The sequence below is a fragment of the Colobus angolensis genome, unplaced genomic scaffold (assembly GCF_000951035.1).
Source record: "Colobus angolensis palliatus isolate OR3802 unplaced genomic scaffold, Cang.pa_1.0 Scaffold645, whole genome shotgun sequence".
Taxonomy (NCBI): domain Eukaryota; kingdom Metazoa; phylum Chordata; class Mammalia; order Primates; family Cercopithecidae; genus Colobus; species Colobus angolensis.
The window spans coordinates 742,061-767,566 of record NW_012120099.1 but is presented as its reverse complement, the minus strand read 5'-3'; the positions used below and the strand labels follow the sequence as shown (position 1 = coordinate 767,566).

The 25,506-nt window shown below is 50.2% G+C and overlaps 1 protein-coding gene across 1 annotated transcript; it reads left to right on the top strand.

Annotated features, from left to right (window-relative positions):
* Window positions 1-19,769: 19,769 nt before the first annotated feature.
* On the top strand, window positions 19,770-20,603 carry LOC105527730 (the record flags this gene model as incomplete). The annotated part of the gene is given in 3 exon segments (XM_011964147.1): window positions 19,770-19,836; window positions 20,052-20,488; window positions 20,490-20,603. Coding segments are annotated over 3 exon segments (618 nt in total), but the record flags the coding sequence as incomplete, so codon positions are not given.
* Window positions 20,604-25,506: the final 4,903 nt, after the last annotated feature.

Sequence of the window (25,506 nt, the reverse complement as noted above, 5' to 3'; positions counted from 1 at the left end):
CACTTGATTTTAGGGACTGATCCTTAGGCCTTCTGACTCCAAATTCAGAACTGTTCCAGTGCCCTACATCATCACCTCCTGGAGTCAAAGAGGTCAGAGTTTCTATTCAGTGATGAAGAGCCAAGCTAGCTATGCATATGAAGAACTAAAGTAGATTATAGCACACGATCCACAGCAAATAATGCATATTTATTTTGTATGAATTATATTAAAACATACAATTTAATCACATTAGGGTATAGCTATTCAGAGGTCCCATCCAAAGCAAGGGAGACTCACCAGTAGCCCCAAGACCCTTGGTCAGGTCATACTCCAATCCCTAATCTGACTTCACAAGGCTATCTAAGTGTCAGCTGCTCAGACACAGCCTCTGGCATTAGCAAAATCCCCTAGAGGAAAAGCAGCCCCATAGAGCTGGACAAGTAATACTTAACTATCTTGTTGGCTCTGGGATCCTTCAAGCAAATTTTTAAAATATTTTTACCAGATTTCCAAATTGTCCTTAGCTGGAGGGTTGGTCCTCCATTACTGTCATTGGACTATCGCTCATGGGTACTGCAGTTCAACTTCTAAACCACCTCAGTACCTGAATGTGGTCGGAGGTGAAACCAGATTACTGATGCCTTCAGGTGCCCTGCTGAAGCAAATGCAAATTCTGTGGAGGAAGTGAACATAACCCAAGGCCTCAAATTATTTCTGCATTGTTGCAATAAGAAATACCCAGGTATGGGAGAAGACCAGACAACATTAATTACTTGAATTAAAACCATTAGAGGAAAAAGACCAGACAACATTAATTACTTGAATTAAAACCATTAGAGGAAAACATAGACAATAGAAATATCCAAAAGGACTCCAGATATATTAGTCACAGAATTTAAAACAGCTATGCTTACTGTGTTCAAAAAAATGAGACGCATGGTTAAGAATTTCAGCAGAGAGTTAGAAACTGTAAAAGGTCCATTGGAAATTCTATAACTAAAGTAGTGTAATGAGAAGAATAGTGAACAGGTCTAAGAGCAGATTAGAAATAACTGAAAAGAGAATGAGTAAGATGAAAACTCGGGGTTGAGGGGTGGGAGCAGGAATTACATAGTAAAAAAAAAAAAAACAATATAGAGGATAGAGGGTAAGAGACTTAAAGGATACAGTAAGCATGTCTGACCTAAGTGTAGTTGGCATCTCAAAAGAGTAGAAGAAAGGGATATTTAAATAAATAGCTGAGAACTTTTCCAAAACTCATGAAAGATATCATACCAAAAATTCAAGAATCCCTCCCACAAAAACTTCAAGTGGGATAAATAAAAACAATCCACACCTAGAAACATCATAGTAAAACTGTTGAAGACCAAAGAAAAATAATATTTTAGACCTGCTGGGGTGGGAGGAGGGAATATAACCATTAAAGGAGCAATAATATTAGACTGACAGCTCCTCAGCAGAAACAATGGAAGACAGTTAAATACTGCCTTTTCTGGTTCTGAAAGAAAATGACTGCCAATCTAAAAATTTCTAATCAGGGAAAATATCCTGCAAAAATGAAGAGGATATGAAGACATTTTTAGAGAAACAGCTAGAAGAATTAATCAGCACGCCTACCCTAAAGGAAAACTTAATAGGTGTTTTACAGGCAGAAGGAAAATAATTCCAAACATAAGGACAGAGCCCTAGGAAGGATTGAAGAGCAATGAAAATGACACATAAGTATTGACTACATAAAACAGTAATTATGGGCCAGGCGCAGTGGCTCAAGCCTGTAATCCCAGCACTTTGGGAGGCCGAGACAGGCGGATCACGAGGTCAGGAGGTCGAGACCATCCTGGCTAACACGGTGAAACCCTGTCTCTACTAAAAAATACAAAATAACTAGCCAGGCGAGGTGGCAGGTGCCTGTAGTCCCAGCTACTCCGGAGGCTGAGGCAGGAGAATAGCGTGAACCCGGGAGGCGGAGCTTGCAGTGAGCTGAGATCCGGCCCCTGCACTCTAGCCTGGGCGACAGAGCAAGACTCTGTCTCAAAAAAAAAAAAAAAAAAAAAAAACTAATTATGTATTATGGAGTTAATATATAGAGAAATAAAATACATGAAAATAAAGGGATTTAGGTGGGAATTCTAAGTGTTCTAAGACACTTGGCATCATCCAAGAAGAGAGTAAAAATCCATTTAATATTAGTCTTTGACAAGTCATGTTTGCCTGATAATATTTGAAATATCAATAAAAGTGTATAGCTTTCCACATAAGAGAGAATTGGAATAATCATTTCAGTGGACAGATTTAAGAATTGCAAAAGAGTCTGAGAAAGAAGAAAAAGCAGAACAGGTGGAACAAATAGAATGCAAGATATTTATGATTAATCCATTATTACACTAAATGTAAATGGACTAATGCTCAAATGTTGGCAAATATTGTCAGCCTTGTTTTAAAAACAACCATATGCTATTTACAAGAGACACTTTTAAAACATGAATTTAGAAATTTTGAAAGAAAAAGATGGAGAAATACATACCCAGCAAACAGTAACCATGAGGAAACTGGTATAGATATATTTAAGTAAACTTTAAGGCAATAATTTTTTTAAGAAATGAAAGGGTCAATTCAATTACTAGAAAGATAATTAAATTTATATGCACTTGAAATATAAACTCAAAATATGTAAAAGAAAATTTGATAAGAAATTTAGGCAAATATGCAACCAGAGTGATATTTCAATGTGCATATTTTGTTAATAGGTAGAAAAAAAGCTAGCATACAAAAATCAAGTTATAGAAGATTTAAGCAAATGAAATGAGCAAACCAAATGGATGTGTGTAGGACACCAAACTCAATAACATACTTATCGAATACAAATGGCACACACTTCAAAATACTGGGCTATAAAAGTTTCAACAGGCTAGGCTCAGTGGCTCACCTCTGTAATACCAGCACTTTGAGAGGCCAAGTCAGGAGAATCACTTGAGCCCAGGAGTTTGAGACTGGTTTGCGCAACATAATGAGGCCCCACGTTTATAAAAAATACAAAAATTAGATGGCCATGGTGGCATGTGTCTGTAGCCCCAGCTACTTGGGAAGGTGAGGCAGAAGAATCACTTGCGCCCAGGAGGTCGAGGCTGCAGTGAGCTATAATTGCACTACTGCACTCCAGCCTGAGTGACAGCAAGACCCTTTCTCAGAAAAAAAAGTCTCAACAAACATGAAAATACTTCAAATGAAATACGTTCTCTGACCAGAATAGAATCAAGACAACTTATTTACAAAAAGATAATTTTATAATCCTCATATTTTTAGAAATATATTTCCAAGTAACCCAGCTGTCAAAAGAAATCTTAATGGAAATTTGAAATATTTTGAACTGATCATGAAAATACTACATATCAAAACTAATGGAGAAAAAAACTTGTGGGATGCAACTAAAACCATGCTTCAGAAGATGTCTTTTAATTTTATTTTAAATTTAGAGAGTACATGTTCAGGTTTGTTACAAGAGTATATTGGTGATGCAGAGGCTTCTAATGATCCTGTCACCCAGATAGTGAACATAGTACCCAATAGAAAGTTTTTCAGCACTTGCTTCCCTCTCTCCTTCCCTTCCTCCCTGCTTTCGGAGTCCCTGGTGTCTACTGTTCCCATATATGTATCTTTAAATGTTTATGTTAGAAAAGAAGATATGTATCTTTAAATGTTTATGTTAGAAAAGAAGAAAGGTTAAAAATCAATTAAGCAATTACCTCAAAAATTTTAAAAACCGCAAATGAAACCCAAAAATAAGCCAAATTACTGATATAGAACACAGATATACAATAAAGGGAATCAAAGTCAAAAGTTGGTTATTTAAAAGGGTTTAAAAGGATTAAGAGGATTCATCGGCTGGGCACGGTGGCTCACACCTATAGTCCCAGCGCTTTGGGAGGCCGAAGTGGGCAGATCACCTTAGGTCAGGAGTTCAAGACCAGCCTGGTCAACATGGTGAAACCCCGTCTCTACTAAAAATACAAAAATTAGCTGGATGTGGCAGCGGACATCTGTAGTTCCAGCTACACCGGAGGCTGAGGCAAGAGAATTGCTTGAACCTGGGAGGTGGAGGTTTCAGTGGGCAGAGATTGCGCCACTGCATTCCAGCCTAGGCGACGGAGCCAGACTCCATCTCAAAATAAATAAATAACAGGATTCATAACCCCTTAAAAGACTGATCAAAGAAGGAAGGAGAGGCCGGGCGCAGTGGCTCAAGCCTGTAATCCCAGCACTTTGGGAGGCCGAGACGGGCGGATCACGAGGTCAGCAGATAGAGACCATCCTGGCTAACACGGTGAAACTCCGTCTCTACTAAAAAATACAAAAAACTAGCCGGGTGAGGTGGCGGGCGCCTGTAGTCCCAGCTACTCGGGAGGCTGAGGCAGGAGAATGGCGTAAACCCGGGAGGCGGAGCTTGCAGTGAGCTGAGATCCGGCCACTGCACTCCAGCCCGGGCGACAGAGCGAGACTCTGTCTCAAAAAAAAAAAAAAAAAAAAAGAAGGAAGGAGAAAGGGCAGGAGAGAGGAATAGCCAGTATCAGAAAGGAAAACAGACACACACACACACACACACATTAGCTGAGAATGCTGGTGTGTGCCTGTAGTCCCAGCTACTGGAGAGGCTAAGGTAGGAGGATTACCTGAGCCCAGGAGGTAGAGGCTGCAGTGAGCTGTGGTCATGGCATCACGCTCCAGCCTGGGCAACGGAGAGACCTTGTCTCAAAAATATGTATACATATTTAAGAGAATATTATGAATACCAATAAATTTTAAATCTAGACGAAGTGATCTTCATTGCAGTGATAGGTGTATACATATGTCTAATCAAATTGTACACTTTATTACATATGTGTAGTTTTTATATATTAAGTATTCCTCATTAAAGTTGTTTTTAGATTTTGCATAAAATGAACAAACTATTAAAAAAAAACTCTCCAAAAAGAAAAAACTCTCCAAAACTGACATGAAAAGATCCTGAACATTGGAATCATCCTATATGTAGTGCATAAATTGAGTCCATAATTACAATCTGCCACAGGAAATTTACAGACCAAGATGGCTTTGGTAGTGAATTTAACCAAACATTTAAGAGCGAAATAATGCCAATTTTAGACAAACTCTCCCAGAAAATAAAAAAACCTTCTAATTTGTTTTATGAAACCAGCTTAACCTTAGATATGAAGAATCTGCCAAGAACAATACAAGAAAGGAAAATTACAGGCCAGTCCTCATGGTATAGATGCAAAAGGTCTAAACAAATGTTAGCAAATAGAAACCCCCAATCTACAAATACAATGTGTAAAAATACATCATGATCAAATTGGATTTGTCATTCACAAATCAATTAGAGGTTATTCATATAAACAGAATACAGAAGGAAAAGTAAATGATCTAAATAAATGCAGGGGAAAATGTGATAAAATTCAGCAATCTTGAGTGATAGAAATGCTTAGCAAACTAGGAAAAATGGAATCTATCTTAATCTTACAAATATTATTTTAAAACTACAGCAGGCCGGGCACGGTGGCTCAAGCCTGTAATCCCAGCACTTTGGGAGGCCGAGACAGGCGGATCACGAGGTCAGGAGATCGAGACCACCCTGGCTAACACGGTGAAACGCTGTCTCTACTAAAAAATACAAAAAACTAGCCAGGCGAGGTGGCGGGCGCCTGTAGTCCCAGCTACTCAGAAGGCTGAGGCAGGAGAATGGCCTAAACCCGGGAGGCGGAGCTTGCAGTGAGCTGAGATCCGGCCACTGCACTCCAGCCTGGGCGACAGAGCAAGACTCCGTCTCAAAAAAATAATAATAATAAATAAAACTACAGCAAACACATCATACTTAAAATATCAAAAGCTTTCATTCTGAGATCAGAAGCAAAAAAAGGATGTCTATTATCACTTCTATTCAAAATGTCAGTAGGTAATGCTATGCATGCCTATTTAGGGGGGAGTGTACTGGTACCTTAAATCACTTTGAAATGCATCATGAAAAGGGAAAAAAGGATGGCTTGATGGATAGATATATACGTGATAAAGCAGATATAGTAAACTTGGTAAAATCTAGAATGGTAGAATCCAGATGGTGGGTATACAAATGTACACTGTGCAATAGTCAATTTTGCTATATGTTGAGGAAACTATTACCTGAGTTCCTGACCTAGTACAGCAAGATTTCCTTTTAAATTAGTTGGGTAGGGTCAGAAGAAAATTAACTATCATTATTTGTAAATGACATGATTGAGGATATAGATAATTTAAAAGAATTTGCCAATAAACTAGTAAAATTAAAGTTTCTGGATACAAGGTTATAGACAAAAATAACTTGTATTTCTGATGCTAGCAATAAACAATTAGAAAGTGAAATTTTAAAAATGAACCATTTACAATAGCATTCTTTAAAACATTAAATACTCAGAGATCAATCTAAAATAAAGTGTGATTGAAACTAAAGATCTAAATAAGGGTTCCCTAAATAAGGGACCATTCCAGGATCATTAGATTCATGAGTTGGAAGGCTCAGTATTCGAGTTGGTTCCCTCAGAATTGATCTGTGGATTCAATGCAACCTCAGTCCAAATCCCAGTATGATGGAGGAATGGGAAAACTTGACAAATTGATTCTAAAATCTACATGGAAATGCAAAACATCCAGAATTGCACAGAAAAGCTTGAAAAAGAAGAAAGTCCATACTTACATTGCTGGATGTCTACAACTTACAGATGTACTTTAGTTAAAACCTATAGGCCAGGTGCAGTGGCTCACACCTGTAATCCCAGCACTTGAGAGGCTGAGGTAGGAGGATTGCTTGAGACCAGCCTGGGCAACATGGTGAAACTCTGTCTCTACAGAAAATTTTAAAAATTAGCCAGGTGTGGTGGTGCACACCTGTAATCCCAGCAGCTGGGGAGGCCAAGGAAGGAAGATAGCTTGAGCCCAGAGGCAGAGGTTTCAGTGAGCTGAGATTACACCACTGGACTCCAACCTAGGTGACAGAGCGAAATCCTATCTGCAAACAACGAAACAAAGACTTACAGATTTACTCTCTGGGCTCTGGGCCCCCAGCTCTGAGCCAAGGCCATGGAGAGATACTTAAATGTAAAGCCCTCGTGGCCACCCTGGACTTTGGGGAAGCAACTCCACTCTTCACCCTACTCTGGCATTCACTGGCCGCGTGGCCTTGGCAAGTCCCCCACGCTTCCTGACGTCACCATCTTCCTTGTGAAATGGGATGTTTACATGAGACACTGTGTAAAGGGGTGACATCCTCATGACATTACAGTTTACGTTTCCATCTTCTCACATGCCTGTACTCATCTGGGCCCCAGCCCCACCTGTGATAGAGGAAAGACAAAGAAAGAGGCTGAGAAGTCACACCGCACCCCAGATCTCATCATTCTCCCACACCCCACCACTGTCCTCGAAATCCTTATTTTTTCAGAACATTGAGGAGCCCCTTGCACCCAGCTCCCACTGTGTGGATGGGGACATGGATTGCTTCCTTGAAAATGTTGCTATTGCAGCTGACAGAGTGGGTTCACTGTCCCTGAAGGGGGTCCAGGAAAAGCTTGTCAGAGAAGAGACCTCCTTCCTGGCCTCCAGGGCCCTTCACTGCACTCGGGGAGATGAGGCAGATTAGCGTGTGAGCCAGGGATGTAATTCAGCCAAACCATCACGGAGGCACTGGGGGTGGGCGCCCATCCGTGGTCATCTTCCATGACTCCAGAGCCGGAGTTCCAGTTCCATGTGCCAGCTGTGAGAGCTCAGGCTGACACGTTCCCTTGGGGGCTCAGTTTCTACATCTTCCTATAGCCAAGTGTGGGGGAACAAGGTTAGAGTCATCGAAAACAGGCCATTTGCTTCTTTGGGCAGGGTTCCTAGAGGGTTAGGGTGCTCGCCAGGGGAGAGGTGGTGACCTAAGCAATAGTTCTCAAAGTGGGATCCGGAGACCTGGGGGTCCCTAAAGTGCTTTCTTTATCATCATCATCATTATCATCATCATCATGTTATTTACCTTTTCTCTTTCATTCTTTCATGAGTGTTTGGTGGAGTTTTCCAGAAGCTGCATGTGTGTGATATTGCAACAGATTGAATGTGGAACTGATATGAGAATCCAGCTGTCTTCTATTCAGGCAGACACTAGAGATTTCCAAAAATGCAAAACGATGCCACTCTTCACAAATCTTTTTTTCTTTTGAAACATAGTATTCTTCATAAAAATTATTTATGTTAGCATGTCATGGGTTTAGTATTGTTATTCTTCAGTGAGTTAATATTTTTACATTTCTGTTTAATTTTTTATTAAATATGGACAAATCTAACACACAAAAGCTTTTAGGAGTCCTCAGTTTTTAAGAACGCAAAGTTGTGCCAATCCCAGAGACTCTGAGATCCACTGATCCAAGGATGATTTCTAGAGGGATGGCTCTGGTCTCTGCTTCTCAGCCCAGCCCCGTTTAACAGTTTCATCACTGTGTGGAGAAAGATACAGAAAGAATGTTCTCCACATTTGTAAGTGACGAGGTGACAGGGCTACTCAATACAGCACATGATAGAGAGGATCCAGAGAGAGGAACGGGCTGAGTCCCAGGGATGAGATGTGGTGGGAACCATTGTGGAGCTCAACCTTTGCGTCTGGTGGTTTGGATTTAGAAAAACGAGTCTCACTCAGTGGCTTCACTCAGGAAAGTATTTAGGAGTTCCAGTTGTGTGTAGTGGCTGCCAAAAATGATGATGTGATTATTCCTCATTAGTAGACATAACGGGTGCCCAGGACAGGGTGGTCACCATGCTGATGACAAATTCAGCTTTTGTCTATCTATAAATGCCTTTCTTTTGTCTTCATTTTTGAAGATGTTTTCAAAATTCTAGGTTGGCGTCTTGCTCTATACAGGCTCAGCTTAGCCAGTGACAAGAAGAATTACTGGCAAATTTGGGGCTCCTTCCTCTCTAGCATCTTGTCCCTCTTCTTCCAGCCACACTGGCTACCCCAACCTGCACCCTCTGACTTGCAAGCCCAGGAAGACCATGACTTTGCTTGGGCTCTATTTTCTGAGTCCTGGTACACTGGAGAGGCCATGGGAAATGCAGGCAAAGGAGGATGTTACTTAATGATGTCTCCCTTTCCCTATCCAACATCCATGCACAGCTGCCTTCCCCTGCAGAGAGCACCACACACCCTCCCCAAATAACAGAAACCCGAAGAAAGTTCCATCTTGTGACTGCACCAGCCTCATGTCTGGCTGTGACTTTCCTTCCTACATACAGGAGGCAACAGTTTGACCTAACCTTTTTCCACTGCATAACAAGAAACACCAGCTTTTTACCCATACTGGGTGAATTCCCACCGTCTACCACCAACCATCTCCCGTAAGTGCATTTTAGGTGATGTTATTTGCAGTAAACATGTAATCTACTTGAGCTGATTTGGGGGAAAAGGGGTTTATTTCTGAATATTAGATAGCTGCCCAATTCCAGGGTGAGCCAGGGACCTAAGCTTGGATGGCACCCAGCCAGGGGAAACTCCCAACTGCTCCCCAGTACTGAGAGGCAACGTGGCTGCTGCCCTGCCCCACACTCGGTGCCCTGCCATGCAGCTAGAGACCAGTAATGAGACTCTGCCCATGATGGCCCCGGAGAAGCCAAGGGCCACACTTCGCCCACATGCGCACGCACTTGCCGTGCCCAATGCTCACTCCACTTTCCAAGTCCCAGCTGGGTAGCCCTTCTTGGAGAAAGCTGGGCTGCATGCAGAACTCCAGCCTCAGAAGTGCCTGGAGAATGAAGGCTTTTGCTTTCCAGCCTCTGCTGTCTGTAGAACCCTGTCTATGTGGGAAGACTGTGTCTTGAAAGACAGACCCTGATGTCTGCACTTCAGCTTAGGCTATGGTTTGAGGCTTAAGTGAAATAGCATTCAAAGAATGGAGAATGTGGCTGGACCTGTAATTCCAGCACATTGGAAGGCCAAGACAGAAGGGTCACTTGAAGTCAGGCGTTTGAGACCAGGCTGGGCAACATAGTGAGACCTTGTCTCTACATTAAAAAAAAAAAAAAATTAGCCGCATATGGTGGTGTGTGCTTGTGGTGCCAGCTACTCAAGAGGCTGAGATGGGAGGATTCCTCAAGCCCAGGAGGTCAAGGCTGCAGTGAGCTATGACTGTGCCATTGTATTCCAGCCTGGATGACAGAGCAAGACTCTTTTTTTTTTTTTTTTTTTTTAATGGAGAATGTATCTTCTCAGGGAGCAGGGATCTATGTGTGATTTCTGCACATCTACATCCCACACCTTGTAATCTACCTGATTACAAGAAATAATAGTTGAATAATGTGTCTAAATTTCTAGACATTTAGCACTATGTCTAGAAATGGTAAGCCCTCAGGAAACTAGAGCTGGTGTCATCTCACAGGTTAGGAAGCCCCAGCGAGGGTGAAGGCACCAGCTCAGTGCCATGGTCCTATGCTGTGTCCCTGTGTACTTGACACCCTCTGGCTGGCTTCCCTCATACTCACAAGAGGGCTGCCACAGCTCCTGGTGTTACATCAAAGCATGATCTCATCTGGAGTACAGCTCAGGAGTGGGGCTCCTCTCTCAGAGGCCCCTTCACATATCCGTGCCCAGGCCTGTTTCCCACACCCATTCCTAAACCATTATTGGCAAGGAGAGGAGTCCCCATCATGGCCCCCGACCAAATCAGGGTCAGGGCCAGCCTGCTTAGCTGCGGAGAGGAGAGCGAGTCCCAGGATATTAATCAGGCTCTGATATGTGGGATGTCTGTCCCCTCCAAGTCTCATGTTGACATGTGATCCCCAGTGGTGGAGGTAGGGCCTGGTGGCAGGTGTTGGGTCATGGGGGTGGGTCCCTCATGGATGGCTTAGTGCCATTCCCTTGGGGATGAGTGAGTTGTTGCTCAGTTAGATCTGATCATTTAAGAGTCTGGGGCCTCCCCCTTGGCTCTCTTGCTCCCTCTCTCACCATGTGATACACTGGCTCCCCCTACGCCTTCAGCCATGACTATAAGCTTCCTTTGGCCTCACCAGAAGTTGAGCCGATGCTGGTGCCATGCTTCCTGTACAGCCTGCAGAACCATGAGTCAATCAAACCTCTACAAATTACCCAGCCTCAGGCCTCCTTTATAGCAACATGAAACAGACTAACACAGACTCCTTCAGGAAGAAGGATGGGGAAGGCAGGGATGGGCAGGTGACCAGCCATAGTTTGCCCAGGGGCAGAGGAGAAGGTCATAGCCAGGTTTGTAGTGAGAACCCCCATCCAGAGCCCTCCCAAGTCCTGGCTGTCAGCCCTTCAGTCAGATGAAGCTGCTCCGGGGCCAAGGGACAGTTCCCAGGACAAAGGCCAGTTCTGCCCATGGTTGGCCAGGAGGCATGGAGAACAGACATGCCCATAGCCCTTCATGGCCTCCCCAGCCAGTCCTCAGTACCCCTATACACACACACACACACACACACACACACACACACACACACACACACAGAGAGAGAGACAGAGACTGCATGATGGAAGGCGACTTCTCCATCTCGCAGAGTCTGCTTAATAGGAAACAGGGTTTAGTGGAATAACTGATGACAACCTGAGCCCTCAAACTGGAAACATCTGTCCTTGCCATAGCTCACCCTCCCCAACCCAGCCCCAGCCCAGCTCCTGAAGGGGCCCACCCGCCTGGCCTGGGGAACTCAAAAACCTTCCAGGGATAACAGTGGAGTCCCCAGCCTGGGAGGGGTCTGCAGGCTCCCACCTCTGGACCCCAGCGCCTCATGGGCTCCTAGCCTCATGCTACCCCCACCCTGAGCCATGAGGGGACTCAGGGCTGATGGTCTCAAGGAAGCCCTGGGCTAGATTTTATCTACCCACCCCACTGGGGGCCAGGGCTGGGCAGAGAGATGTCTCAAGGGAGGGGTGTAGCCTTAGCCCCCCCAAGACCCTCACTCGTCCTCCTGCCTCTGCTCTGTCTGGACCACCCTTTCTGTCCTATCTCCCTGGTCAGTCACTGTCCCCCTTCAAGGCCAGACTCAGCAGTTGTCCTGGCAGCCAGCCCAGCTGCTCAGATGCCCCTCCCTGGGCCCACAGTGTCCCGGTCGGGACCCTGACTCCATGATGTAGGAAGCCACTCAGGGCAGCGTCATGCCATGCGCTTCACACAGGAGCCCCATTGCCAAGCTGGCATCTGTAAGGTCCCCAGGAACATCCAGACAAGAGAGGTGACCAGATGCACCTGAGACCAAGAAGCCATGGCACAGGGTTGGGGCCACAGTGGGTTCCAAAAAACGGAAGCTGATACCCACACACTTGGCTCCCTCCTGGCCACTACTGCTGGCGCAGAGACCAGGGTGCTCCCCCCGCCCCCGCCCCACTGGAGAGAACCTGGCCCTGGAGCAGCTGCCTGGCTACCGAGGGACACCTGTGTGCCTGGGCTGACACTGGACTCTCTGAGCCTCAGCTTCCCCATCTGTACCTGGAATGCCAAGCCTGCAGAAGCAGGACTGTGGAGCACAAGATGACAGATGCAAAGTGCCTGGGAAGCGGGGGATGGAGAGATGGCAGGGGCTCAGTGGTGGCGGCTGTCACTGCAGGCTGCCAGCAATGTTGGTCCCGACCTGAATTCACCTGGATGACAACCTCATGGAGGGAATTTCCCCGAGTGTGTGTTGAAGAGATGCAAAGGCCAGGCAAGGGGGCGGAGCAGCACCTTAGCCCCAAGAGCTCTGCCCAGAGCCTGGCATGGGGGGCCTTGTGGTGCGGCTATCTGTCTTTTGGGTGAGGGTAGAGGAAGCAGAAGAAACTGCCTGGGGCCAGAGCCTGGGTCTTAGCCACCACTGAAGAGGACTCACCTCATTGACCAGTTTAAATCCCGCCTCCTCCAGGAAGCTGTCCTGGATCAGCCCAGCCCCAGTGTCCTTCCTTCCCAGGCTCCCAAAGCTCAACCACAGTCCTGCCATTCCCATTCCCTGCCAAGGGCACAGGACAAGCAAAACAGCAGCGTCAGCAATGAGGAGCTGGCCCTTCCTGTGCCCTGGTCTCCAGTCTGCATAATGGGGATGACATTCTTCCCTACAGACCTCAGACGGCCATGAAAGCCAGAGGGGAGGTTGACCTGCCCAGAGGCTAGGAGGAGGCTTCCACTTGACAGAGGGACTCAGTTGTTGGTTGAGGGACATAGGGGCTGAAGAATCTGTTGTCACTGGGAGAGGCTGGTGCCAGGGTGTGTGGAGAGGGGGCACTCAGAGGTGAGTCCTGCTCAGGGTCAGTCCCACCCAGCCACTGGCTGCATCAGTACAAGCCCCACCAGGATGGAGCTGGCAGAGCAGGGGGTGTCCAGGGCAGAGAGACATCTTCAAACCAACCACCCTCCATCCCACAGAGAGCAGGAAGCCCCAGCTCAGCCTCCTCCTGGGCCTAGAGACCAGGAAAGCAGATGTAGTGAGGCGGTCATCTCAAAATGCACACATCTTCAAAGCGGGGCTGCTTTCCATGTCCTTCGGGCAATTTTAGAACAAGTTTGTAAAACTGGGATGTTAATGGATGACAGTCGCGCTGTGCTCACACAGGCATCTGTGTCTGGGCACCTTTGGTGGCTGTTGCCAATACAGCCTCTTGGGAGGTGGGGTGGGGGGGCATTTCTTAAAGGACCTCCAGATTTCCTTTTTGGTTCTCTGCATGTGGCAAAGGACTGAACCTTCAGGAATTGGGGGAGGGGCTACAGAGTCAGCTGGTGAGGGAGTTGGGGGTGGAAGGCACAGTCTCATCCGAAACCACCCTTCACACACCCTTTCTCTTGGCTCCAGGTGGAATCCGGGTGTATTCACGCGCTGAGGCCTTGCCTGGCTCTTGGAGCAGCTGCCCTTAGTTGGGGGCTTGCAGATGGCGACCTTCACGCCACTGCTTCGCATTGTTGCCCCTGGTCTGTGTCTTGTCTGTGGCCTAATCTCCTCTTCTTTTAAGGACATCTGTCATATTGGATCAGGGCCCACCGATATGACCTCACTTTAACTTCACTAGCTGTCCTTAAAAACCCCATCTCCGGGCCAGGCACAGTGGCTCATGCCTGTAACCCCATTGCTTTGGGAGACTGAGGCCAGGAGTTTGAGACTAGCCTGGGCGACATGGCGAAACCCCATCTCTACAAAAAAAATACAAAAATTAGCCAGGCGTGGTGGCACACACCCATCCTCCCAGCTACCACAGAGGCTGAGGCAGGAGGATCTCTTGAGCCCAGGAGGTGGAGGCTGAGGAGAGTCGTGATCATGCCACTGCACTCCAGCCTGGGGAACAGAGCGAGGCCCTGTCTCAAAAACAACAACAACAACAAAAACCCATCTCCAACACGATCCCATTCTGAGGTGCCAGGGGTTAGGACTTCAATGGAGTAATTGGGGGACATAATTCAGCCTCAACACCAGACACTTCCCATTACTTTGGTCTGACCCTCAGTGCTTCCACGTCTAACCATGCTTCCCTGCCTTCCTCTTCTGTCAGGGGCCCTCCCCACGCCACATTCCCTGCCCAACATACGCCCACCCACACACGGGATGGGGGGTCCAAGAGCAGCTCCTTTGCCATCCCCGCCAGCCTGAGCTTTCTGCTCACCTAGCAGAGCTGCCCACCCCTGAAGCAGAAACGTGGGGTCCACCACTCCCCGGCAGCTCTCTCCCCGTGAAATCTGATTCTGCCTCCTCCTGGGGATGAAGGCCACGGGGTCCCCCACCAGTCCTCCAGGCTGGCCTGATTTGCACAGAGCCTCCCTGCACCATCTCACTGCGGCACCCCAGAGGCAGCTCAGTAGACCAGGTGACCGGGACAAAGGCCGCAGGAGGTCTGGGAGGAGAGGCAGGACCAGGGCCAGGGGGCTTTGGGCTGCCGAGGATATGTCCCGCAGACCACCCAGAATGTGGTCTGCCCCAGGGACATAGATTTGGGTTCCTGTGCATGGGAGATAAGCATAAGCTAAGGTGGAGATCCTGGGGTACACCCACATTCAGAGGTGCTGGACAGAAGGGAGCTCCTTGGGGGGAACTGAGGCCCAGGCATGTAGGAGGAGGAGGGAACAGGAGGGAGGAGGGGGGAACAGGAGGGAGGAGGAGGGAACAGGAGGGAGGAGGGTCATAGAAGCCAAGGGCCAGGGTATCACCGAGAAGGCTGGAATGGGGTCGAGAGGTGAGGAAAGGTCACACAGAAATGAGCACAATGAATTCAACCACCCAGAGGTGCCAGACTCCCTGGTGACAGGAGTCTCTGTGGAGGGTGGGCAGGAAGCAGGTGGTAGCTGTTTTGTTTATCGGTTACTGCATGACAAGTAACACCAGAATTCAGCCACTGCAAACAACCGTTTCCTGATGCACCCAGATTCCGTGGTTAGGAGATTGGCAGGGTGCAGAAGGGGCCGTTTGCCCCTGTCCATGATGTCTAGGGCTCGCTGGCAGATCTCCAAAGCAGGGGCCAAAATGACCTGGACATGAATGTCTCCCCTCAAGTCGTGGGGGGTGTGATACTGGCTGTGGTCTGGGACCTCAGCCGGGGCTGTCAGCTGGAACCTGGCCTGGGACCTGGGATTCCTCCCAGCATAGGACCCCACAGTAGCTGGACGGGGACATGGTGGCTCAGGGTGCCAAGCAAGTGTCCAGCACACAAGCCAAGGCTCCATCACCATTCACTCCAGAGCCTGAAAAGAGGGAAGGCAGCATCATAGAGGGGCTGAAGAACATGGACCCTGGAGACAGACTGCCTGGGTTCCAATCACACTCCTCCAGCACGTCCTGGCTGTGGGACCTCTCAGGGCTCCATTTCCTTATCTATGAAATGGAGATAATAATTGATGTTCACGCAAAGCTGTTACAAAGATTAAGCCTGTGCTGCAAGGTGACGCCCTCAGAGCAGAGCCTGATGCATCCACGGTCCATGCCTCACAGGTGTGTGTTGCTGGAAGTATTAGCCTGAGGGGAGCTTCTAAGAGGCAAGGCATGGGCACGCCTGTGGGAGGGGAGGCGGGAGCCCAGGGAAGGGAGAGCCTGCAGCCTCACGGGGTGGCTGGTGCAAGGCCTTCCAGGAGCCAGGGCAGCCTCCACATGCAAGGTCACATTTCAACTGTGCCTCAAAGTCCAGAGAGGGGAGATCCAGCTTGGAGACACCATAAGCAAGGGCCTGGCCAGCCCCAAATCGAGGCAGGTTCAGAGAAAGGGAAGTGGCTCCACTCAGCTGAGGCCAGGGCCAGTGAAGAGGGTGGTCCCGGTCCTGGCCCGGTGGGTCCTAGTTAGGTCTGTGATGATGATTTTGACATTTGAGAACATGTGGCAGACCCAGCAAAGTGGTTTCAGGTCAACTCGTCGGTTCCAAGCCCATTCCCCTGACCCACGGTCACTCCTTTACTTCACTGTTGCCATCCTTAAACAGGGCAGAGGACATGTGAGCCCATTAGGACATAGGTGTGAAATAACTCCCAAGAGGCTGTGTGTAATCCCAGTACTTTGGGAGACCAGGGAGGGAGGATCACTTGAGCCCAGGAGTTCAAGACCAACCTAAGCAACATAGTGAGATCTTGCCACTAAAAAGCATTTAAAAATCCAGCAAACTATCACAAGAACAGAAAACCGAACACCGCATGTTCTCACTCGTAGGTTGGAATTGAACAATGAGAACACTTGGACACAGGAAGGGGAACATCACACACTGGGGCCTATTGTGGGGAGGGGGAAGGGGGGAGGGATAGCATAGGAGATATACTTAATGTAAATGACGAGTTAATGGGTGCAGCACACCAACATGGCACATGTATACATATGTAACAAACCTGCATGTTGTGCACATGTACCCTAGAACTTAAAATATAATAAAAAAATAATAATAATAAATAAATAAATTCCTCTAAAAAAAATCCAGCTGGGTGTGGTAGCACACACCTATAGTTCCAGGAGGCTGAGGCGGGAGGATTGCTTAAGCCCAGGATGTCGAGGCTACAGTGGGCTATAATTATGTCATTGTACTCCAGCCTGGGTGACAGAGCAAGACCCACCTCTTAAAAAAAAAAAAAAAAAAAGAGGCTATGTGAACCAAGTATGCGTGTGTGTGCATGTGTGTGTGCGCGTGTGTGTGTATGCATGTGTGTGTGTCTGTGTATAATAATCAGGGCCATCACGTTGCTGGTCCAGTCGGCAGGTCACGTCTGTGTGTGGGGCGCCCTCTGCAGTTAAGCAGTGCACAACCCATGCAGCCGTACCTGGCAGCCCTGAGTGTGGACTGTGGGACCGTCTGCTAGGTAACCTCCCTGACGCCAGGCCCAGGCCCCACCTCCCAGCCCCTCGTGCCCTGGCTGTGGGAGCTGCAAACCTGGGCTCACCACTCTACAGGCTCTTTTCCCCCTGGTGAGGCTACTCCCTGGGTCAAGAGGAGGAGGCAGTGCCCTCCAGTCCTGGCGTGCCCCTCCTGCAGATGCTATGGGGACAGCAGGGTGTAGGACGGCGTGACCTTGGCTCTGAGACTGACTAGGACCCTCCTCTGTTACCTGAGTCATGGAATTCTCCAGAAGTGGGCAGGGCTGTGGCCTGGAGCCAGGAGAGGTGAGGTCATGGGTTGTGTCTACCATGGGCCCTACCATCAGGCAGGGAAGGGTGTGTCCCCTCCATGGGGTGTGGTGGCTGAGCCCATGTTTCCCAGAGCTCCTGGTTTTGACCTGAGCCCGAGAGTCCCTCCCGCAGGCTGGAGCTTTCTCGCTGGTGCTGCACCTCCATCCGGGGCTTCATGTCCCCTCCACCTTTCTCACCCAACACTGGACAACAGAGAAGCCCGGTGAGGGAAAAGGCGGTGAGTGAGGGCCCCTGGGGGCTGCCTGCTGCAGATGGAGGTGGCGGACCACACAGCTGTACACTTCGCTTGGAGGCGGGGATGGGATGTCCTGGGGAAGGGCTAGAGGGGTAGTCAGGGCCCGGCTGTGGCAGTGGGGGCGGTGGCACTGTACTCCAGTGTGGTCACCATGCTGGCCCTGGAGGGGTCTGAGCCGGGGCGTGGCTTGGCAAAGGTCATGGTGGAGCTGGACAGCTGTGTGGGAGGGGAGGGGAGGCCAGGGGAGGCGGGGCCCTCACAGGCAATTGCAGCTGGGCCCTGATGACTGCAAGGGTTTCCATGCAGGGTCCGGGACCCACACCGGCCAAGCCCCCTGCCACTCTGCACACACCTCACCCTGTCTCAGCCACTCTCCCACCAGCCCCGAAACAGAGGGGAAACCGAGGCCTCAGGAGTAGCTCTGGGCCCCGGGTCACGCAGGGACTGCAGGGGCTTAGACCCAGCTTCCCCAACTCCAGAGCCAGCGCCATTTCCCCTCGCCCGCCACGCGGCCGCCTCTGTCCATCCTGGCGGAATTTGGTTCCAGGTGACGGCCTCAGGCTGGGAGCCTGGGAGGACGTCGTCCGTGGAGGGGTGGCGTGTTTTGGGGCTGAGGGGAGACAGGAGGCTGTTTTCAGGCAGGCTGAGTCTGTGGCGGGGATGACACATCCCTGTGGACGTGAAGAAACCGCCAGAGACACAGGTCTGGACTCGGGAGAGACCATGACTGGGGCTTCCAATGTCAGCTCCCCAGAGGCAAGAAAGACAACTCCAGGCCACCTGAGCCTTCAGGGGATTCAGAGAGCAGAGGTGCCAGGATGGGGGAATGAGGGTAGGGGCCTGTGGGTTGCCAGACTTCCACCCCCAACCACAGCAAGCTGCCACCAGGGAGCCTGGTTTAGGGGCTGGGACAATCTATAGCAGGGGTGAGGGTGGAAGAGGCATGGGGCACAGGGTGAGACGCACAGGGCAGCCTCCCTGGGTGGAGAGGAAGGCCAAGGGTGCTGGAGTCTGCACATCCACCCAAGTCCCCTGTCCCTAAGGCTGGCCACGATTCCTCCTGCCCCAGAACTGCTGGGGGATGTAGGGGCAGGAAGCTGGGGCGAGGGTTACAGTCAGGGCAGCCTGATGGCCAGAGAGGCCACCCCCTCCTGCCTGACACCCCGCTTCTGTGTGGAGCACAGTCATGGTCGTCACCCCGATGCTGCCTGGGGGTCAGCTCTTCAGGCTCAGCAGTTACAGCAGGAGCCAGGCTGCCGGGAAACAGTGAATGGGTGGCCTGGGGGACATTGGAGCACCTTTCGTCACTCAGTCCCAGACTCACAGGAATCCGCGCATGTGCGTACACACACACACACACACCACACATCACACACACACTCATTCACATTCACACTGGTGCACACCACACACACGCTTACCACACACACGCTCATTCACTCACACACACGCCACACATCACACACATTCACTCACATTCACACTTGTACACACCACACACATGCTCATTCTCTCACACACACGCCACACATCACACACGCTGTTATTCACTCACATTCACACTCATACACATACCACATGCACGCTCATTCACACACATATCACACACATCACACACTCTCATTTACTCACACCACACACACACCACACACATCACACTCTCATTCATTCATTCACACTCATACAGTCACCACACAGCTCACACATTCATTCACTCACACCCTCCACACATCACACATTCATTCACACTCATACACTCACCACACATCACACACCACACATCACACACACTCATTCACACATTCACACTCATACACTCACCACACAGCTCACACATTCACTCACACCCTCCACACACCACACATCACACACCACACGTCACACACACTCACTCACTCATTCACACTCGTACACTCACCACAGCTCACACACTCATTCACTCACACTCTCCACACATCACACACATCACACACCACACACATCACACACACTCATTCACACTCATACACTCCACACATCACACTCATTCACACTCACCACACATCACACACCACACATCACACACACTCATTCACTCATTCACACACACCACGCAGCTCACACACTCATTCACTCACACTCTCCACACATCACACACTCATTCACACTCATACGCTCGCCACACATCACACACCACACACATCACACACACTCATTCACACTCATACGCTCGCCACACATCACACACCACACACATCACACACACTCATTCACTCACACACGCACTCACACACACTGACTCAATCATTCCCTCACACTCACACGCACACACACACCTGCAGCCAAGATAGGGCTCACCTCATGGGGCCAGGGGGACTCCAGGTGGGAGGGGGCCCTGGCTGGGTGTCCTTGAGGGAAGGCTGCACTTCACAGCTGTGGCCTGCAGCCAGAGAGGACAAAGACTGTGGACGGTCATCCAGCCTGTCGGGCAGGCCAGGGCTGGATGGCAGAGCTGTGCCCCCCATACCCCTGGGCTCCCGGCTCATTTCCCCACTGTTCTCCTGCCTCTGCTTCCCTTCGGGATAGCACTGCCAGGCCTGGGACACTGGTGCCCCAGAGCCCAGGCCCGGAGGGGCTCCTTGCAGGTGTATACCCCGTGCCAAGGGTGTGACTGTGTGCTCTGGGGTGGCCCTGCCTGAGGACCCTACCCCAGGGGCTGGTTCCCCAACCTGCACCCAGAGCTCCAGTTCCTTGGCAGGCTGGAGTCCCTCCCACCCCTGCCGTGGCCTGAGTCATTCCCCAGCCATGTCCTGGGTGGTGAGGAGATGAACCAGACAACCCTCTGCAGAAGGCCTGCCCCGGACGCCCCAGCTGGCAGCCCCCTCGCTCATGCCTGGCTGGGGGGGTCTGAGGTGTGGGAGGAGCCGGCAGATCCTGGGACACAGCAATCCCCGGGCTGAGGATCAGTTCCCAGGACACTTCAAGTCCCTGCTCTGTCCTTTCCCAGGACGAGGATACGCCCTCTCTAGACCTCACTCTATTTCGGCGTGGTTTAATAGAAGCCTCCTCAGGCGGCTGCTGTGGGGGTTAGATGTGAACATGTGTGGAGAGGACTTGGCGACACTCTCAGTAATGGAGGCTTAGCAGATGACACTGTTAACCCCAGGCCCAGGGTACAGTGGCCTCTGTCCCTCAGCCATGCAGGCTGAGCTCAGGTCAGGGTTGAGAATAAGAGAGGCCAGGCCACCCCCAGGCCGGGGATAGAGGCCTGGCCCTGGGCTTTGCCACCAGGGACCCCCGCTCATCCTTGTAGAGTGTGAGGGGCAAGGTCTGCTGGAGGAGGGGCCTGCTGACCACAGCTAGGGAGATGCAGAGGTTTGATGGGATTACTAGCCCCCAAGGGCAAAGCCACCCCAGAGCGGGGGAGGTGGCAGCCCTGGAAATGAAGCAAGGCTGCCTGGGCCTCTCCTCACTCACCCTGAGCAGGGCCGTTGCTTGGTAAGGAGCAGCAGGGCCTCAGGGCCTCTGGCCCAGCCAAGGCCTGCTAAAGGGGCCCTAGGAGCTCAGGGGTGCACGAAGCCGGGCCCCTCCTGCAAAGGCCCAGACCCAGGCCCAGACCCAGGCCGCTTAGGGGTCAGGAGGTCAGCTCAGCTGCTCCTGCAGGCCCACCTGTCCCTTCCCTCTCCTGTGCCTTGCTGGGTTCATGCTACTCCTCAGACTCCCCAGAGTGAGGGCAAAGCCCCTGCCTTGGTTTCCCCAATAGTGCCTGGCCAGGTGGGGTAGGTCTGCAGCAGGGGCGTCCACTGGGAGGGCAGCATTGTGACCCCCATGGTTGGAAGTTGGGTGGTGCAGGCGGGGGCCGTGGAGGCGGCATGGACCCTGCACCCAGATACACCTTAGAAAGGAGCCGGCCAGGCCGGGGGTGGTGGCTCACACCTGTAATCCCAGTACTTTGGGAGACCAAGGTGGGCAGATCACGAGGTCAAAAGATCGAGACTATCCTGGCCAATATGCTGAAACCCTGTCTCTACTTAAAACACAAAAATTAGCTGGGCGTGGTGGCACACACCTCTAGTCCCAGCTACTCAGCAGACTGAGGCAGGAGAGTTGCTTGAACCCAGGAGGCAGAGGTTGCGGTGAGTGAGATCACGCCACTGCACTCCAGCCTGGTGACAGAGCGAGACTCCGTCTCAAAAAAAGAAAAAAAAAGAAAGGAGCCGGCCTAACTGGGCCTTTTTGTGCTAACAGCCCTGATTTCCACGGGTTTGGTGGAGGGAGCAGGGGCTTCCTGCTTCTTGAGACCCTCTGCCCATAGGGTGGTATCTGTGGGTGGACCCGCTCCCTCCTGGGCCTCAGTTTCCTCCTCCTGCAAGTTGGCACCGGCCTGGGATGCCTGGGGCCGTCCCAAAGAGCACTGAGGTCAGGGCGGAAAGGCCACGAGGTTCCCCCAGGAGGACGCACATAAATACCTCCTTGGCCTCATTATCTTCATTGGAGCCCGGGAGCCCAGGCGTGCAGAGCTGAGCAGGTAGGGCACGTGAGTCACCGGAAAAGAATGACCCCCCCCCCCCACCCTGGAGGTGGCAGAACGGGCTTCCAGCGCTGGAGAGGGCTCCCCCGAGTCCCCCAGCCCTTGACCCTGAGGTCTCTCCTGCTCCACCAGCCCCTCTCGCTCATCCTTTATCCCTCTCCTCCCCCAACACACACACACACACACACACACACACACACACACACACACACACCTCTCACCTCTGCCTGTAAACCCAGGGGAGGAGTATCCACTGTGTGCTGCGTTCTGAGCTGGTGACAGGAGACCCACAACCACCCTGGCTCGGCCCTGCCAGCCCCTTTTCCCTCCTCAGACCCTGTGTATCCGAGGGCCGTGAGCTGACGGCTTTCCCTCCCTCCATTGTGGGCTCCCCTCTCAGCCCTCCTCAGGCTTTCCCCGCCCTGCCCCCCTCCAGGCTGTGTCCACTCACAGGCCAGGGGACTGGGCCCTGCCCCAGACCCGAGAGCCTCAGGGCTGCGATGGGTTTTTATTTTTGTTTTTGGTGGGAGAGGGTATCCATTCATGGAGACAGAGCTCTCCCATCCGAGGCTCGAGTGGGAATTGGAATACAAGACCAGTCACCTCTGGGGAGGAGGCAAGGGGTGTGGGGGTAGCACTGAGTACCTCGTGCAGGGATCAGACAGGCCTGAGCAGGGGAGGGCCGTGTGCCCTCCTGCATCTCTTAAATATTCTTATGACATGATGATAGCTTAAAACCTTTTGTGATAAAAACACTTAACAAACTATGAACAGACGGGAACTTCCTCAATCCCATAAGATTTCTATGAAAACCTGTCACTAGCACGGTACTTAGTTGTGCAAGACTTGATGCTTCTCCCTTAAGAGCAGGAACAAGGCAGGGTGTCCCCATCACAACTTCTGCTCAACACGGTGCTGGAGGTTCCAGCCAGGGTGATCAGGCAAGAAAATAAGTAAAATGGCCGGGTGCGATGGCTCAAGCCTGTAATCCCAGCACTTTGGGAGGCCAAGACGGGCGGATCACCAGGTCAGGAGATTGAGACCACCCTGGCTAACACGGTGAAACCCCGTCTCTACTAAAAACCACAAAAAAACTAGCTGGGCGAGGTGGTGGGCGCCTGTAGTCCCAGCTACTCGGGACTCGGCTGAGGCAGGAGAATGGTGTGAACCCAGGAGGTGGAGCTTGCAGTGAGCTGAGATCCGGCCACTGCACCCCAGCCTGGGCGACAGAGCAAGACTCCGTCTCAAAAAAAAAAGAAAAAGAAAAAGAAAATAAGTAAAATGCCTACAGATTAAAAAGGAAGAAGTAAAACAATCTGTTTGCAGATGACAAGATCTTATGTAAAGAAAATCCCAAAGAATCCATTAAGAGACAACTAGAACTAATAAGTTCAGTGAATTTGCAGGATATAAAATTAATACACAGAAACTGACTTTATTTCTATACCCTAGAAATGCAGAGTCTAAAATGAAATTTAAAGAACAATTCTATTTACAATAGCATAGAAAAGAATAAAATACTTAGGAATAACTTTAACAAAAGAAATGTAGTATTTGAGAGTACGAGGCATGCAGATCACCTGAATCCAGGAGTTCAAAACCAGCCTGGGCAACACGGTGAGACCCCATCTCGACAAAAAATAAAAAATAGCCAGGTTGTGGTCTCAGCTACTCAGGAAGCTGAGGTGGGAGAATCACCTGAACCTGGGAGGTCAAGGCTGCAGGGAGCCATAATCTCACCACTGCACTCCAGGCTGGGTGATAGAAGTGAGACCCTCTCTCAAAAAAAAAAAAAAAAGTAGGTCTTTTTATACTCTAAAAACTATAAAACGTTGTTGAAGGAAATTTTTTTTTTTTTTTTTTTGAGTCAGAGTCTCGCTCTGTTGCCCAGGCTGGATCTCAGCTCACTGCAAGCTCCGCCTCCTGGGTTTACGCCATTCTCCTGTCTCAGCCTCCCGAGTAGCTGGGACTACAGACGTCCGCCGCCTCGCCCGGCTAGCTTTTTGTATTTTTCAGTAGAGATGGGGTTTCACCATGTTAGCCAGGATGGTCTCGATCTCCTGACCTCGTGATCCGCCCGTCTCGGCCTCCCAAAGTGCTGGGATTACAGGCTTGAGCCACCGCGCCCGGCCGGAAATTTTTAAAAATTACAACAAATAGACATCCCATGTTCATGAATCCCATGTTCATGAATTGTTCTTATTAAGACAGCAATACTCCCCAGATCTATCTAGAGATTCCACACAATCCCCCTCTCTTAAAGTTCTGAAATGTCTATTTCTGTGAAGCAGAGACAGGCCCTTATTTGGGAAAGTCGAGGGTCTCACCTTTATCCTTCCCTCAGGACTGCCCGCAGCTAACACCAGAGGACTGTCCACCTTAGGGCAGTAAGTTAGTTGTAAAAGAAAAACCTGGATTCTGGGGCCAGACAGGCCTGGTATGAATTCCAAAACTATGTGACCTTGAGTATGTTGCTTAATCTCTCTGAGCCTCTTTTTCACAAGTATAAGGTGGGAATTGACATCACCTATCTCACAGGGTAGTGAAAAATACAGAATATTTGTGAAGCATCTCTCATGTGGCCCAGATACTCAGGGTGCCCAACTAAGGTTGGCTCCTGCATGCGCCTTCTCTCACCTCCAGCACCCCCAGTGCTCCTGGGTCAGATGGATGCACCCACCTCGGGACGGGCCCAGGCTTAGGGAAGGGTTGAGACCCAAGGTGATGGATGTTGCCTGGTGGCCCAACCTCCTGCCACAGAGCTGGGACCCGCTGGAGGCTCCCAGAGCCCTTGGGATGCTTCATCATCAGTGTAAGGGCAAGGTTCCCCCAACCCCCAGCTTCAAGGCTCCACAAAGAGATGGTTTATGGGTGAATGGGAGACACACAGCCGTGGCTTTTGGGAGGCTTGTGGAGGGGCGTCAACCGTGTGGCTAGACCGGAGGCTGGGGCTGCACGAGTTTCCCTGCACAAAAGCTGGGCCTCTGGGAGCCCCGAGCAAGGAATGTGCATAATGAGTAACATCTGTGGAGCGTAGCAGGCACAGGAATGAGCGACTATAAACTCATTTAATGCTGATAACAACGAGATGGGGGAAGCGGTCTCTTGGCTTCTTGACCGGCAGGTTTGCAGAGGTGGTAAGTGCTGTCTTTCTTTTTTTTTT